Below are 18,460 nucleotides of genomic sequence, written 5' to 3' on the forward strand. Positions count from 1 at the left end.
TCTAAGTTGAATTAAGCTTAGTTAGTTTAGTCATATCCGAATTAGGAACTTGGGGATCAAGTTTCGGTTTTCTTAGGTTTTCTAGGTCAAATGGGATTCTAATTTAATTAGGATTAGTTTTCTAATTTGATTAGGTTTAGAATTAGTTTTGAGTCTATAAATAAAGGTTGTAAACTTTGAATTAAAGAAGAAGTTTTTTTTGTTGATTAAAGCTTTATTGCTTGTTAATTTGGAACGTTTCTTTCCAAGTTTTCTTTGTGTTTGACGAGTGAAGTTAAACATAAAAACCCTTAGATTAGGCGAGTGAAACCTGATTTAAGAGAGGTTAGATTAATTAGTGAGTGAAGCTAATTCAAACTATCCTCAAAAAACCCCTAAATCACGAGATTAAGGTGAGTGAAGCCTTGAAATCAGATTTAGAACCCTTAGGTGAAAACAAACGAGTGAAGCTTGTTTAAACCTAAGACCAAACGAATCAAGAAACGCATCACTTGGGGTTTGACATGTTTTAAGAGAGGGAAATTACTAATCAATCACCTTATTCTACATAATCAAATTTGGTCATAGCACATGTGCTTCGGGAAGGGAATTGAATCAACCAGGATTAATTACTAATGTGATTATATTCTCGACCAATTTTAATATGGAGATTAATATTATGGATTATGATCAAGGGAAAGGTTTGTTGATGACTTGATGTTATACTGTTGTTCTTTACAAGAATAACAAGTGGGTGAGGCGGGTGTGGATACTCATATTGATATCCACTTACACGGAGTACTATTATATGCAAGTAACTAAACCGCCCAAGTGAATGTAGATTAGAATCATGCAAAACTAATAATGATGTAGTATTGTGTACAAAATGTAAGATAATGAAGCTGAACTTTTGGACTTTGAATTGGCCCGACCCAAGTTTTTGAATTTGATGGGTTTTGGACGGCCTAAAATTAAGATTTTAATTATAATTTTGGTCCGCTCCTGAAAAATGGTGTAAACAACCTGCAATTTTTAGCTTAAATAGCAGGTTGTACACAATTTTTTTGGCCCGGACTTAAATGCACCAACTTTTTGATCACTTAACCTATAAGAAACCCTACCCTCGCCCCATCATAGATTTATAGAGGTTCTTATCTTATTAATTTCTTCAATTCATTATATACAAGTATATAATACATACTTAAAATATCAACTAATTGTTTTTACCAATACATAAATCAAAAAATTAATTTATGATCCAACATGTGTCTTAGTCCCTTAGATATAAACTAATGAAACAAACAATTAAGAAGGGGGTATATGGAGTATTTGTGAATTCTATTATAAACTATTTCCTTTGTTACACAATGTTCTTCACACTTATAGTATATTCACATACAAAGTATAAAATAGGGGAATAGAATAAATAAAAGTTGGCAGACTTGGCACATGTGATTATTTTTTTGTGGAAAGTGAGTATGAAATTAGAAAACTACTCATACGTAGTGACTTAGTTAGTCAAAATAAAGTAAAATGATAGTGTAACGTTAACAAAAAGCAAGAAAATAGAAAGAAATTGATGAAACTGCCTAAAATAAGAAGTAGAGATAATGTCCTGGGATGGACAGAGTATTAATTTGAATCTTATGAGAAAAGTGGCTAATAAAAGATTTGCAACTTTGCAAGTAACTGGCTTGGAGAGTGAGTTTGAAAGTTAAAATCCAACCCATTTTGACATAACTTTATACCTTAGTTTTATTATAATTATTACTCAATAACTAGGTGTGAAGCCCGTGCGATGCACGACTTTGTTTTTATCATTATTTAAGATTTATATCTTATTATATAATAATAATTTATTATTATTATTATATTGGTAAACTATTAAAATTGATACAACAATTCAAAAATAAAGGTGAACAAAAGTATTAAGTATATGATTTGCTATTAATAATAAAACATTTATAAAAGAAAAACTATCATCTAGAATCTCGAAAGTTGTTACATACATAATAAAAAAAATTAAAAAGCTTACATAAGTATTATTTGTTACTATCATCTAAATCTCTATTTCTTGAACATGTTATTTTATTATGTTTCAAAAGAATCCTTGATTCATAAAACTAAACCTGCATCACACACAAAGTACACAAATTAAAGTGTTAATATTAGTATACTATTAAATAATCTATAAGATAAAATTAGAAATAGTAAGAAATATCTAAATGAATTATATATATTCTAATAAATATATACCTCTACCTTTCTTTGATGTGATTTGGTCGGATGAATCATGATCCTTTTCCGTTGAATCGATATTATTAAAAGGGCGTTTTGCGGTTTCTTCAATGACTGTAACTTCATCTTTTGAAGTATCTTCATTATCTTTTATGACATCTTTATTCTACATCAAAATTATTTATGTAAAGTTGTAAGAAATTAAAATTTTAAATTCATGACTTCTTCATGACTTCTAAATAAACATTAAATACTTGTAACAATTATTTAGTACCTCAATGACACTTTTGTCAAAAATTCTCATCACTGTAAGAGTTTGTCGAATTATTGTACGATTATAAGTGGTGATTTTAACTTTGAACACTAACTGATCACTTCCAATGATATTTGCAATCATCTTTGGAATTTGTGTATCATCATCTTCATTGTTATTATCATCATCATTATGATCATTGATCTGTCAATTTTAATTGAAATAAGTGATAAAAGCATTTGTAGAACAATTTAATCTTTTAACTATTATTAAAACCTTTTCATAAGTATGAGCCTCAAAAAGAGTAATTGCATCTTGTCCTATTAGTTTCTTAGCTTCTTCATCAAAAACTACAAATATTGTTGACCCACTATGATCGATAACACTAAGCTCCAATCGATATCTGATTGAGAAAAAAAAAATAATGCATAAAGAAATTAGGCATTATATAATTTATTATTCGTTTAATCTATTATTGCAATATGGATAAAGAAGAAATTTGAAACAAATCTTGGGATGGGCCTTTCAATTTGTTTCTCACAAGGAATGCACCAAAAATCTGTTTTTCTTGGAGTGATACGTCTTTCACATGCTGGGCATGAGATATAATACCAACTATTTTCACTCATAATTGTATCCACTTTAGCCATGCAATAGAAGATCAAATCCTATATGATTTTAAAAATAAAATTAGGTTTGAATTTAAGATTTATCATATACTTCATATTAAGTATAATAAAGTGATATGTTAAAATATCTTTTCTAAATTTTTTTGTACATGATTATTAAGCGTTAAAATATCAACTTTTTTATAGTTGATTTCTTACGGTTCAATGTTGATATACTGAATTTCAAGTTTTCCAATGGTAGCATTATTTAACTTCTCACTGCATTATAATGATCATATATAAGAGATATATTTATGTAGAAAGAATAGCATAAAAATTAAAATTATTGAAATAACATACCTCCATAAAGATTTCAATTCATCAACCTCGGAAATTTGAAGATCAATATAAATTTTGGTTGATGTAGAAGTATTTAGATTAATTTTGCCTGTAAACAAAATGACAATGGCAAATTAGGTTATTCATTGTAAACATTAAAAAAAAGTTATTATAATGACTAATATATGATACTTACCATTAAAATATTTGACCATTGTTGAAGTAACAACTATACCAAAAGGCTTAGTAGAATCAGCAAGTAGGTCTTTTTGTCTTGAATAATCAGGAAATACATTATCCCAAATCTTTAATTGGATTCGTTGTCCCCTAACCATGATATCAAAATACAAATAATTTACTAATAAATCCAAAGTGAATCAAATATAAATTATCTTACAATAATAAATCTTAGTTTATCGTAATTGATAATAATAATATATAAAAATATATTAAAATAATAATTACCATTTGTCTTCTATTTCAATTGAATCTCCAATTTCGTTTACAGTCATACAAACCACATCTTATAAGACAAAGAGATGTACAAAAAAAAAAAAAAAGAAAGTAAAATGAATTATAACACTATAAGTTTTTTTAAAAAACAAAAATTGAAAATATGTAAAATATATACCAGGGAGTGTTGCATTACTACGAAACTGATCTAAATGTTGCAATTGAACAAAATCAAATCTATGCAACGGAATTTTATTATTATCTGCAACGCCCTTGACGTTTGTATTTTGAAAAACTTGTATCATTATCTTGTTATCGCTCACAACACGATATTCATTCTTGTTAGGTACAACAGAAAAATATCGAATTGTGTAAATTTTTCCTTCAATTAGTTTTGAACGAAATTGTTGGACAAATTTTCCTTTGATTGAAGCATGGACATAATCACCCTACATATGCAAAATAATATTGTATGTTAAAATAATATTGTAAGTTACACAATGAATTTACAAAAATATTATATATTATTCAATGAATTTAGAACGATAAGTATTATCAAATAAAAAAAATAAAATTAAAGGCATACCTCTTCGTCAATTAAAACGATGTCCAAACTAATCAAACTATTATGTTTCCGAAAGTTCAAAACATCAAAAAGCCTTGATACGCGTATACTAATTTTCCAATCATTTTTGGAAGAATTATGTTCTCGAATCGACGAAGTAGACCTAAGAAAACAATGCAATGAAAAAAATAGTTAAAATTAATATTACGCGTAACTACAATTTGAAAAAAATTGAGTTTAAGGATCGACATTTTTTAAAATCACAATATGAAATCCCAATTTGTTTTGTATGAGGTATTGTGTGATTTTTTGATGGTGCGTGAATTAAATTAATGCCTATATATAATAATAACAAATCATAAGCTAATTAAATCAATTTATATATTATTTTCCCAACTTAAATTTTATCATTTTTCAAATTGTCGTCAAAGGCTAAAACAACGTTATTTATTTTTTCTTATTAATATTTAAGTATATTAAGGTTTTTTTTTTTTTGTAAAGGATTAATTTTATTAAGTTTTTTTCTTATTTGATAAGCATAATCCTACGTGACTTACTTTATAAATAATAGTCAAAATTTTATTATGTTATTTATTTTTACTTTATTTTTTTTCATTAAAATAATTTAATTCGTGGATTATAATCTACGTGGCATTAAAATTTTAGATATATCAAATCTAATTCGTTACTTTTATATAGGTGGCGACATAATTTTTTAACTCAAAAATAAAATACAAATCTTTCTTCTTATTGGTCGAAATAAATATATTTCTTACATGGTGCTCCGAATGCTCTCCAAAAATGACTACTTTATATATATATATATATATATATATATATATATATATATATATATATATGTTAGATTAGATTAAGCTATCAAGAGTCAAGACTCATCTTCAAACTTGTGTAAACACAACCTTAGGGATTCAATTAACAAAATCGATAAATTAAATACCCCGAAAGGGAGCTTAGGATTTTTTTTTTCTTTTTTCTTTTCTTTGGAAGAAGTTCCAATGGACACTAATTTCCATTGATTATAGCCATAAGGCATCTACAATTGATGATTAATGACAAAGAAAATAGATTTAACAAAATCAAACAAGAATTGATTGGGGAAGGACTAAGAATCCAAATACATAGATATAACAATTCGGCACATTCTTGATTCGTTGTCTCATACAACTTTTTAAGTGGATCCGTCGTCGCTTTAAAATTTTTGGAGGAAGAAAATTCTTGCGATTTTTGTATCCTGAATCAGAGTAATCAAAATCAATTGTAGCCCCGCATAACCTGGTACTATTCCAAGCGCAGAGAACACCTTTTCTTTCGAAAGAGTCTGAAAAACCTTGTCTTTTGAAAGAGTCCGAAAAACCTTGTCTTTCGAAGGAGATCGAAAAAACCTTGTTTTTCTAAGGAGAAATCTTTCTTTCGAGGGAGACAAATTCCTCTCAAGCAGATGAGCCATTATTATAAGCTAAAAACAAACAAAAAAAACAAAAAAACTTAGATTGGGGCTTTCCACCGGCAAGATCCGATGGAAGCCCCTCAAAAATTAATAATGGAGGCTAAGCTAGGGTTTAGGAGTGTGAAGAGAGGTTAGAGTTTTTTTTTTTTTTTAAAAAAATAAATGTATATATCTATGGGAGCTTAGATTTCTAAATTATAAGAAGCAACATAAAAAATACACATGAAATTATATTATTCAATACTCATCGGTCAATTTTTCAAGGTTCAAACTTCAAAGTGAACTAACTCATGAGCTATATTCTTCCACCACGATTAATAATAGACCAAACCACACTATCAAAACCTAAACATAAATCTTAAAATATGGGGCCTTTTGCATATTGGGAAATTGGGGTTTAAGAAATGCTCCAATTCCTTCTTCCTCATCTGAAGTCTAAAACCCTCTCAAAACCCCAGCATAATTTTCTTACACCATAATGCATGAAGAAGTTCTTCTTCAACACTCCCAAAATTCACTCTCTCTCCTCCATTAACCAACTCATAGCTCAAAACCTCCATCCTTAAGCTCTCAAACACTCTCTTTCTCTCTCCTCCCCTTTCATTACTGACCAAATCTATGCCCTTTTCCTCAAATCCGGCCATGTCCTCGACACCTTCCTTGCCACCTCTCTCATCACCCATTTCTCAAAATCCGGCGACTTTTCTCGCTCCAATGGCTTCCTTCTTGACGCACATGGCGTCGACACAGTCGCTTTCAACGCTCTGCTTTCTGGGTATGCGCAATTTCATCAATCTTTGTCCTCTTTTGCTTTATACAATAAATTGACATGTTATGGACTTAGGCCAGATAAGTATACTTTGAGTTCATTGATTAAATCATGTGATAATTTAGAGAAAATTAGGATTTCCCATGTAATTTGTATTAAATTTGGGTTTAATTTAAGTGGGTTTGTGGTTAGTGGACTAATTCATAAGTATGGGAAATGTGGGTTTGTTGAATCAGCTGAAAAGTGTTTTGAGGAGTGTTTGGATTTGGATTCTGTTGTTTGGACTGCCATGATTAATGGGTATGTTTGGAATGGTGAATTTGAGAAGGGTAGGGAGATTTTTAGGGCGATGCGAGGGTTAGGGTTGGAATTGAATGAGTTTAACTTGACTGCTGTGGTTGGGGCATTGAGGGAGGTTAGGGATGGTGAGCAGATTCATGGGTTTGCTCTTAAAACTGGGTTAGTTTTTGGTGGTTCGCTTCATTTGAGTAATGTGGTGATGAATATGTATTCGAGGTGTGGGCGGAGACTTGATGCTCTTAAGGTGTTCGACGAAATTCCTAATCCGGATGTTGTGTCGTGGACTGCTAGGATTGGGGCTTCTTTTGATGGGGGTGAAGCTCTGGAGGCTTTTAAATTTATGAGGTCGAATAATGTGGATGTGAATGAGCTTACTGTTGTTAATGTATTATCAGCAATTGAGGACCCTAGGCTGTTGATTGCTGGGAGGCAAGTTCACTCACTTTGCCACAAGGCTGGGTATTTGAGAGTTTTATCTGTTGGCAATGCGCTTATTTCCATGTATGGGAAGTGCAGAGTGATGGATGATGCTAGGCTTGTTTTCGATGAATTGGCTTTCCGTGATTCAATATCTTGGAATTCTTTGATTGGGGGGTATTCTGAGAATGAATCACTCAGTCTAGTGCTACGTGTATTCCATCAAATGCGTCATCTTGGTGTTCTACCTGATCAGTACACCCTTGCTAGTATTCTTGGAGCAGTTACAAGCCCTCATATTGCTGATCTTGTGTTGCAAATCCATTCCCACATCATAAAATCTGGATTTTTGTCTGATGATTCAATGATTTCTTGCTTGATGTCTTCATATGGTAAATGCTCTTGCCTGGACCATGCAAAGAGGGTATTATCTGCAACACAAGAGGTTAATGTTGGGCATCTTCAATTATTGGCTGCTGCTGCAGTCACTGCAGGTTGCCCTGCTGATGCCGTGGAATGCTTCAAAGCTGCAATGAGCTTGTGGTCTGATATGGATGGTACTATTATAAGTATAACATTTAAAGCTTGTAGTTCTTTGACAAATCTTGGACAAGGAAAGGCGATTCATTGTCTGGCTTTGAAAGCTGGGCTTGGAAGTGATAGATTTGTTGAGACTGCTATTATTGATTTTTACTGCAAGTGTGGTAGTATTGCTGATGCACAAAACATATTTGTGGATACATCTAGCCATAACCTGGCTGCATGGAATGCTATGATTACGGGATTTGCTCAGCATGGGTGTTATGATGAAGTCCGTTCCCTGTTTGAAAGAATGACTAAATTAGGTATCAAGCCTGATGAGATTACATATCTTGGCATTCTTCAATCATGCTGTCATGCTGGGCTTGTGAACGAAGCTAACATTCATATAGATTCCATGTTTGAGCTTCATGGATTGGTCCCATGTCTAGAACACTATGCTACTATGATTGACTTGCTAGGTCAAGTTGGCCTTGTAAATGAAGCAAAGCTAGTCATTGACAAAATGCCAATAAGCCCTGATGCTCATGTGTGGCAGAGTCTGCTGTCAGCCTGCCATAATTCTGGTAAACTGGATGTTGGTAAAGTTGCAGCGAAGGAACTTCTTAAGTTGCAGCCGGAAAATGATTCTGCATACATTCTTCTGTCAAATCTTTATGCCAGAGCACATGATTGGGATGCTGTGAGAAGACTCAGAAGGGAAATGAAAGATAAGTTCGTATACAAGGAACCTGGTTATAGTTGGATCGAAGCTGGAGGATCTGTGTACCACTTTCTAGCTGAGGATACTTCTCATCCGGAGAATGAAAATATCTACTTTTATTTACAAAGTATTGCCCAGCAAATGCTTCCTCTAACAGAAGTAACTGAAGATTTCTTTGTCTGTGAGGATGGTCAGTGACTTGTCAAGGACTTGAGGGTATACTGTCGTTCTGTATATACTTTATACTTGTGAAATCTACGAAAAGCCCTTAAGATGTAGATTAGTCGATTAAATTCATTGTTGTGAAACATTGATCTTGATAATGCTAATGTGAAAAAAAAATTCTATCTATTTAGTTATGCTCTGAATCAGGCTAGTATGGTATGAAGAATTCCTGCATTATTTGGTGCTTGACTGCTCCCACTCAAGGCTCTCCCATCCCCTCCCCTCCCCCCTTCCCCCAGTTCTCTTCTTTGCTTCAATGATTCACAAATTTCTGAGTTAGTCACGGATATCACATGAAATTATATTGTGCTGCTTGAAAGTCAATGAAACAGGGATATTTGCTTGACTCTTTAATATATCATTGATATGTCTTGTGCTTCGATAATATTTTGGTTTTCATATGGGGTTTTTGAACAACCATTCTGGCAGTCTGGACTAGTTAGAGAAGTGATGCTTACAAGTGAACCTCTTTAAATTGCCAGTGGCCCAGTAGTATAAATATTGATTATTGTTTGTTAATATTTTGTCTATGTATACTCTGCTCACACAAGTATTACTCCAGGGCAGCCATAGAATTTTGTATTGATAGCTTGAGTTTTTTTTTTGCTAATCGAGTGAGGATTAACCGAATCACCAGTTGATTGAAACCATAACCATTGCACTAGTGTAATACATAGTTCTTGTCCTCTGATCTCTTTTAGCCAAGTATCCTGGTGATTGGGCCATTGTGGTTTTATCACTTGTCAATACTATGCCATTCTGTTAATCCAGTGCCTCCAACAAGGTTCATTCTTATTTAATGCTAATCTGTCCTTTCTTTTCTCAATGCATTAAGGTTGCTTGATTTGGTTGCTCAGTTAGCCTGTAAACCACCTTTCAATTTATGGAACAGATTAAAAAGGTACTGTCGGGGGAAGAGGACAGAAGAATATCTTTGTGCAGTACATGAATACAGAGTAACAATCAATGAATGTTCTGGGCAGCATGCATCAAGATTAGATATTAGAAAGTATGGAGACATGGAGTAGTTAGTACATGGCCTACATACATAAATTACTAGCTATACCTAATTACTTCTACATTCTACAGGACTCTGAATGTTGTCAATGGGCTCAGGCAGCTTTGAGGACCATATTTTATCATTTTTAATTTTTGTTCTATTATTATTAATATTTTTTTTTGTAAGTTTCAGACATGGACGAGTTAACCTTACAAGAAGACAAGACCTTGATGGTAAAATTATTCTTTTCTACATCTTAGCTGTCATTCAGATTAATCATATATGAGGTTCTCCCAAAAGGATAATTTTGTCATCTCGCCCCATCAAAGATGTGTTTCTACTTTCTAGCTCATTTCTGGCCATATTTACTATGCTGCATTCCATGTAAATACTAATAACAGGGACACTAGAAATGGTGGAGTTATTTTTTTGGATGTGACAATTTACTTTTGATGCTTTATAATCTCAGTTGGTTTTTATGTACTAGAAGCTACTAGGTTTTGATCAAATGGATGAAATGCTTTATGATACATAGCACATGATTAAGAATTCTAGACATATTAGTCATCTAAACATACATGGTTTCTGAAAGTATTCTCGTCAGTCCTTTAACCAAATTGAGTTCTAGTGTAATCGACCCATGGTTTTCGATCTATGGCACCAAATATAGAGAAATGTAAGCTTCTTGAATACTTTCTCTGTTGCTTTTCCATGAAGGGATGTTGTTCATAAGCCAATTGAAAACATAATTAAAATAGGCATTGTGGCATTTGGAATTTACCATTGTTATAGGAATACTTTGATTACTTAATTCACTATGCCCCTTTAGGACATGAAAATTCATCAGCCATCATATTAGTTATATTTATATTCTTTTGCTCAAACATTGCTCATTATCTCAAGTGCAAGCAAATGAACATCATAATGGATGTTTTGATGCATTTGCCCAGCTCCAAAAAAAAAAAAAAATTGCTATTTGCATCGAGCTCTAACAAAATCCAATTTGCGCTGAGCTCAGTACAACTGTGTCATTAATTTTGTTGTCAACTTTGGTTTGGTCTACTAATATGTATATTAGATGGTTCAAAAACTAAAGTGGTGCACAAAGAAATAAAAAGCAGCTCAAGAAATTAAATTGATAAATTAAGTAATGAATCTCCTATTTGAAGAAAGAATTTCTGTTACATGGTCAAGGATGACATATATGTATAACTAATGATAGCATTTAATTTCCTTTTTCTCTTTCACTTTCTAAGTTGTGATGATGGTTTTTATTGGAGTGTGAGGATGCTTTGGAAAGAACTTGTAGAATGGAATGGAAAGCTTTTGCTGCTATGATTGCCTTTATATGGCCTCTCCTTTGCAGAGGCCTTCTTCCACGGAATCTTTCAGCAATGACTGCTAATGTTGAAGTGCCATTGATCTTGTTGCTCATTATAGAAAGTTTGAGGTAATTGATCTTTTACTTTTAACCCTTTTTGTGTTTTAGCCTTCTGATGTGAAGATGGTGCTATTTCAGCTTCTGCCTTGGTCCTTGGGGGCTTATATATATAAATCTTAATGGCTGGATAAAGTTTGGGATTTTGCTGATTAAGTATGGGAGCAGAAGCAATATGTAAAAACACTGAAATTTCATGTTGGTGTTAGTTAGGGAGCATGTCAGCTAAGATATCTGGATTTGCAACAAACATTTTTGCCACCTGACTAATGAATATTGTTGAGATGATTTTCTTAGACATTTGCAATTGAGTTACATTCATGTACAGTGATTATGGAAGCTTCTTGTGAGTCTACTATTTTTTTGTTTGCTTCATATATTTCACAGGCAATATCTGTCTTATTACATTATATTAATACTATTTCACTCTATGGTATCTTTCATAGTTATGCTTCTTTATATTAAATAATCTTCTGTATGTCTAATAAAGTGCTAGGGGACATATTACAAAGGAGACCATTGGTATTTAGGTATTATGAGTCAAACATAAAAGATGCATACTATTTTTGCTTAATGTTTGTCTGTGTCTATCTTTGCAAGCACTACAAATCTAGTGTTTGCTGTATTTGTACACACTCCGTTTTTTCAACGAATGGGAGCGTGTTATACTGGATTTACTTCTGTTAGTAACTTTGGCGAATGATGTTTGTTTGTTCTATGTGATAAATTGCTTATATTCAGATCACATGTTTTACTCCCTAGACAAACCTGTAATGTGGGATTTGAGCAAATAAACTGTTGAGTTTAAGCCCTTAACCATGCATTACTTTCATAAGAAACTTTCCTGTTTTTAATTTACATAAGTTCCTTTATTCTACTATATTTGCATCTCTAACAAACATTCTCTCTAAATAATTGGGTGATGCGACTTTATTTACTTGTTAGAATTTAATTTGGAGACGTGGAGATCTTAAGTGAGCTGAGCTAGAAACCTTTGCAGGTGCAGAATGTGCTGTTTTTCTGATCATATCACTTGGGATTTCATCTTGAATCTTGGTAATGGATGCATAATCATACACAAAATCACGAGAAAACAGAGAAATCTGGTATAAGAGTAGTATTACACTGTCGCTGATAAGTTAAAAAAGTTTCCAACCATCCATTTGGAGTCCAAGAAAAAAAAAATTGCATTTGATATCAGCTAGGCTTCAAATTTTCAAAGGGATTGCATTAGTCCACTAATTCAGCTAATTAATCATTCGAATATTATACATGCAGTCTAGAGTGCGCTAATGCAGTAATGTTACTGTCTCATTGCACTTCTAAGTTCACAAAGTAAATTTTAACTGTCACTTGAAAAGGCTGATAATGGATCGAACACTGATATATTTAGATCTGTTTTTATTATGTCATGATAACCAATGATAATCTGTTAATTATTTAAATAACAAACAAGTAGTCTGATCCTTTTGTGGCTCCTCACAACTCCACCCCTAAGTTGGGTATGGTACCTGGTTGCATGTAGTTAGCGCATATGACATATTACTCCACAAGGTCTCAGATGAAGTTGCCTATAGGCAGATTGCAGACTTGCCCTTGAGATGGGTCTGTTTGACTTTTTTTTTGCTCTGATAAATTTTTGCTAATTTTAATTAAAAACCAAAAGAGGGTCCCATGCTATAAAAGAGAGAAAATTTATCTGTGCCACAAATGTTAACAAATTCATGAATGTCATATTTCTTAAGTTAATTGCAGATACATACTTACATGGTTAAGAAATACAAACATGAATAATTAATATGTGCTACTATTTCACTCTTTCCTATACTCTTGCTCATGTTTGCTGATTGGCTCCAGTTCAGGAGGCTTTGGACAACACATGTAGAATGGATTGGAAAGCTTTAGCTGCTATGACTGCCTTGATTTGCCCTCTCCTTGGTAAAGGCCATCTTCCATCGAAACTTTCAGCAACAGCAGTGACAGATGATGTATCACTAATGCTCATGATTGAAATTATTAGGTAATTTAACTTTCTGTGTTCTATCTTTTTGACTTCTTGACTTCTATTTGAGAAGATGTTGCTGCCTTAGTATTGGCTTCATGAGCTTATATACTAGTATAACATTTACAAAACTCATAGCGGATTGTAAGTTTGGAATTCTGCTTGTTAAGATGGAAGCATAGAAGTTTCAAAAATCTGTTGGTTAGGGAGCATGCCAGCTATAGTTTTCTGTCTGCAACAAATTTTATGTTGAATTATAAGACATCTGAATCTTGTGGATGATTATTGACACTGAATGTATGCCAACCTTTTTTGTGGATATTTTGGACATATATGCAGAGTCATGTACCTAATTTTTTTGATGTGTCAAAGAAACTTCTTGTGGATGCTGCCTTTTGTTTTTAGTATCCCTTCTTGGTTCATGGAAGCACCGCATGTCAAAGGTTAGATCTTTGTTTTTCTTGACTGATATTAATTAATGTTAATATTTCATCCTAGGCTCCCATCAAAGTAATGCTGCTTAGTATTAAAAATTCTACTAAGCATCTCAGTAGAACGCTACTTCTAGGAATTAATTAGCTGGGAACATGTGGGGAGGGTTGATACTCAACAGACAGTGTGTTGACTAATTTTAATTTGTCCACACATGAAGACAAATCCGTAAAATTGCTTGATTTGTTTTAATCTGACAATCCGACATAATATAAAAATCAATTAACACTAATTTATTTATACATTATGTTTCAATGTGATGTAATATATCGTCTAAGGTACTCCATGTTGTGTATATGTTATAATGAATACTGTCTGATTGAAATCAACTTTTGTAAATTCACCGATCCGTGGTTCATACAAATGTGGGGGTCTTATGCCACCAAAGTTCTTGATTAGTGGCTCATGGCCTGTGTAATACAGGAATGCTCCTTCCATTCCTAAACAGCAGGCAACATTTAAATTTAAGCCGAGTTTGGGACACTTTTTATATAATGTTAACTTGTGCTTTTCCGGGATACCATCAACTCTTGCAGTGTCATTAATCTTAGTTTTGTTATTTTTTTTTTGGGCTGAAGGTACAATGAAATTAGCTTTCAACTCTGTAAGAAGCTTGTGGTGAAGCAGTGGTTGTAGCACTGCTTCCCATCCCACAGGCCCAACTGTGAATTCGAATTTTGTGATCCTCCTCCTTCCTTGCCTGAGATAGGTGGGCAGCGCTTTACCTATTGAATAAGATAAAAACAAAATTAAAACTCTTTTACAAATTTGTGAAACAGAAAATTTACATACCCTTCAAAATTCCAATATATGGATGCTTATTAAAATATTTGTACTGGATTTGTTTATGCTATTATCACTCCATTGAACTAACCGTACATCATCTTGTTGAGAATGCATTTTGGTTTGCAAGTGCAAGATTATGAGTCATATTATACTTCATAGATAGCTTATTCCCTGTTTAGCAAATTCTTTTTTTAGGTTACACAAACTAACAAATGTATGTAAGATTGCATTATGCATTGATAAATGTTTGCTGTCAATTATTCTTGGTATATTGTGATTATTCCAGGACTAGCTTCTAATGCACATGAACATATGAACCCTTGCGCTTATACTCAATAATTCGAAACTTTGAAAACTTCTGTCTCATAATCAAAGCTTTTATTTATTTTATTCTCCTGACAGTTTTAGGTTTTGTACATGAAATTACAAATCCAAAACTGAAACTTACCGAATGTCAACAACCTGCTAAGTGCTAAATAATGGGTCAAACTTGAACCATGGTATCAAGGAATTAGATAAATGATGCTCTGAATCAAGGATCATTGCATATTCCTTTTTGTTAATTACTTAGCAAGTAGTCTGTGTAGAGATACATGTGATCATGTTGATAACTGTTATGATGCAGGTCTGAAGTCCCATTTGCCAGGCTATAGCAAAGATTATAAATAACTGAGTTAATCTATGCTGAGAAACGAGCAGATTGCATATGATAATTACATAATTTAGTGACCATTACAATGAAAAAGAAACTTAACTTTCTTTTTGTTGCAGAAAATGTTCGAATACGTAACAGTGATGTCTTGCCGTTGATGTATGGTATGGATAGGCAATACTTGTGGGCAAAAATACAAGACTCAGCTTCAGGGGATATGATATGATGGTAAGATCTGTTTTCTCTTTAATAATTAAAGTCTTCATTCTTAAAATATTTCTCATGAATATAGATGATGATGTGGCAAGATCAATAAGCAACAGGGGAAGCATTGTCTGTAGACGTTGTTCTTGGAGCTTATAACTTGTGGTTAGGAAGCCTGCTATGAATGAATTTTATTGCTGTTGCTCTAGGATCATTTAATCTGGTCATCTGATGTGTTTATCATATGATATGATCACTCCAAATATGAATCAAAATGACATTAGTTCTTGAATATACTATGCTTCACAATAGCCTAATAGTTGATTGTTTGCTCCAGGTTATAGTTGTATAAAATTTGTGTTCAGATATCTGATACTTAATTTCTAACTCTGTAACATGTTTTTCTTTGCATGTACCATTGGAGTGTTAGAACATCATACTATTAAAGCTGTATTCTTGTTGTTTTCTTGTTTGGTTTAAGTGTCACATTGTCCTAAGTTTCATAATCGTTCGTGATTAAGTATTTATTTTGTCTCTGCTGTCATCTCTCCCACACTTAATTGAATTAAGTTTGTGTGTTGGGTGGGTGGGTGGGGGGGGGGGGGGGGGAGGGGTATGGTTAGGACTCTTAGAAGTCTATCCCAAATTCTCAATCCAATGCTATGTTAGGAAGTGTAAAAATGTTATAGTAATTTGGAAATAGTACACGCGATTATTATTTTCAAATAAAGCGTTTAGCCTACATTACACTTGATTCAGTCCAAAAAAAGAGGGGCAAAAAAAAAAAAAAAAAAAACTACTGGCAAATGCTCTGGTTTGCTATGTATTTCAGAATCAAACTACTCACAATGAGTATTACCTATGACCCTGAATACCTATTAGTTCAATTCACCAAAGGGGAGATCGACCATGGTTGTTTTGGGGATATTAAGCAACAGCAGTGAAGTTGAAGTTTGAGCAATGAGTCCGAATTCCGCTGAGTGGGCCACCGAAGCCCAACACTGACTTGCCTAGGTCAAATTTCATTGGTATATCCTGCATTTGGTATAGCCCAATGTTGATATTAGCTCTGTACTCAATCCCACCATTCACAAATGCTAGGCATAACACTCCAGGTTTGGCCTCCACCATAGAGTTCAGGCCAAAAATGGACCAAACTGCATCCTGACCCTCTAGCTCGAGGTCGATGCTGGGAACTCCAGGGCCCAACAGAGTTGAAGTGAAATATTTCGACTCGTAGCACAGCCCAAATGGTGCTATTGGCTTCACTTGTGGCACCTTAGAGAGCTGCTTAGCAAAAAATGAAGTAATGGCCTTGAAAGTGGATCCCTCTAAAATGGTGTAAGGTAATAGGGTGTTGAATGTAGTTCCGCCAGCAGAACCTGTATCGTTTACTGATAGCAAAGTAGTGTTGAGGCCAGGAACTGGCTTTTGGTTGATTTTAATGTTCTTGACATGAATGTAATACTCATCGAATGGGCTAAAAGTTAACGGTGTGTATTTGAGACTCTTTGACACGTCGATTCCTGGGAGGAAACTGTAAGGCCCATCTGATCCAAAGAAAATGACCCCATCAGCAGAGGTTGTAGATGGTATGCACATGGTGAAAATGGGCTTAATCCCAAGTCTAGACGTAAGTACGTTTTGGAGCGCGATTGGAGCATGAGCCAGTCCGGCTACACCTTGTACACCTTTAGGTAAGCGCAGTTCAACCAGTGCAGATGGCGCACAGGTGAAGAGGTAGTCAGGTATACGGACGAATGGACCGGGGTTCTTCCCATTGGTTGAACTGAAAGCGATGACATCTTGAGCTAGCTCACCAATAGTACTTTGATGGGACACTGGATTCTCCAGTAAGTACCCACATGTATTAGTATGACAAAATGGTCTAGCTCCTTGGCAATTAGTAAAACAATAGCTAGTATGAGCTGATTTGCATTGGGCTGATTTACACTTAGGCTGACTAAAGGTCGTCGAGTTGTAGTTGGACTCGCAGTTAGCCCATACATGGCGGGTGTTGAGATCCACAACATAGCCTACTGGGATGAGGGGTGTCCTTCCATAGATGTTCGCTACTAAGAGTTTAGTAGCGGCATCTTGGCGTATCGGTAAAACTAGAGCTTTTGGCTTTGGGGATGAAGCAGAAGCTTGGCTAAAAAGGATGTTGGAAGTGAGAGAAGTTAATGTAAAAAAGAGGAGAGCTAAGTGAGCCATTGGATTTGATTGTTTAGGAGTATGATGAAATATAAGTGTAACGAATGAACTATATATATAATGAATTTTGGGGCGCGTTGAATTGTTTTATATTCCCATCATATTATTAGATACCTTAAAAACAATATCCAAAGATAAACTTATATAAGGTGTGAAATTCATGTCAATTTTATGAAGACTATTTTATCTTATTTGTAGTATTATTAAGGCCTGTTATGGGTGAAGAGTGGTTTGCTTTAGCAAGTGGTGAGTGCAATGTGATTATTGTATACGCGTAATATCCAAAAAGTTTGACTTATTATATTATTTGTAACATTGTTTTCTGTTCTATTATACAGATATAGTAATATACTATGCTCTGTATTCTGAAAGAGTATCAAGTATTGTGATCTTGAGTAGCGTAATACACGTGCAGATGAGGTGGAGTACACGGTATTATTACAGTATTCAAAAATTGGCAACGTGAATGAAAGAGCTTGAGCATTACCTGAAGGCATCACCGGATCGGCTTTTCACATTATTGTCAGAGAGCTTGGCTCATTCAGATTTGGTCAATTTCGGGTTACAATGATAGTTGGTTTTTGAGTCGGATAAATATTTGGGACGCTTTTTTATGAGTACTTTGAGGTGTGTAATATTTTATGTTTTGAGCTCTTTTGTACAGTATTTGGGACGCTTTTTTATGAGTACTTTGAGGGAATGATAAAAGTTGGTAGGGTATAGTTCGAGTGTCTTACTCAAAGAAAATTAAAATTGAGAGTCACTAAGTTCTTTTTTCTATTATTTTAGGGACGGTTACAGGAAAACAAGCACGA

At 33.7% G+C, this 18,460-nt stretch overlaps 1 protein-coding gene and 1 pseudogene across 1 annotated transcript; one reads left to right on the forward strand and one right to left on the reverse strand.

The window, feature by feature from the left end:
• Window positions 1-5,415: 5,415 nt before the first annotated feature.
• Window positions 5,416-9,086, forward strand: LOC110719560 (annotated as a pseudogene).
• Window positions 9,087-16,358: 7,272 nt separating this feature from the next.
• Window positions 16,359-17,645, reverse strand: LOC110719214 (basic 7S globulin 2-like). The gene has a single exon (XM_021898117.1). The coding sequence runs from the start codon at window positions 17,643-17,645 to the stop codon at window positions 16,359-16,361; it is 1,287 nt and encodes a 428-aa protein (XP_021753809.1).
• Window positions 17,646-18,460: the final 815 nt, after the last annotated feature.

This window comes from Chenopodium quinoa, unplaced genomic scaffold (genome assembly GCF_001683475.1).
Source record: "Chenopodium quinoa cultivar QQ74 unplaced genomic scaffold, ASM168347v1, whole genome shotgun sequence".
Lineage (NCBI taxonomy): Eukaryota > Viridiplantae > Streptophyta > Magnoliopsida > Caryophyllales > Amaranthaceae > Chenopodium > Chenopodium quinoa.

Excerpts from the sequence above, each read along its gene's own strand:
- LOC110719214 (XM_021898117.1), bottom strand. The coding sequence starts at position 17,645 with ATGGCTCACTTAGCTCTCCTCTTTTTTACATTAACTTCTCTCACTTCC.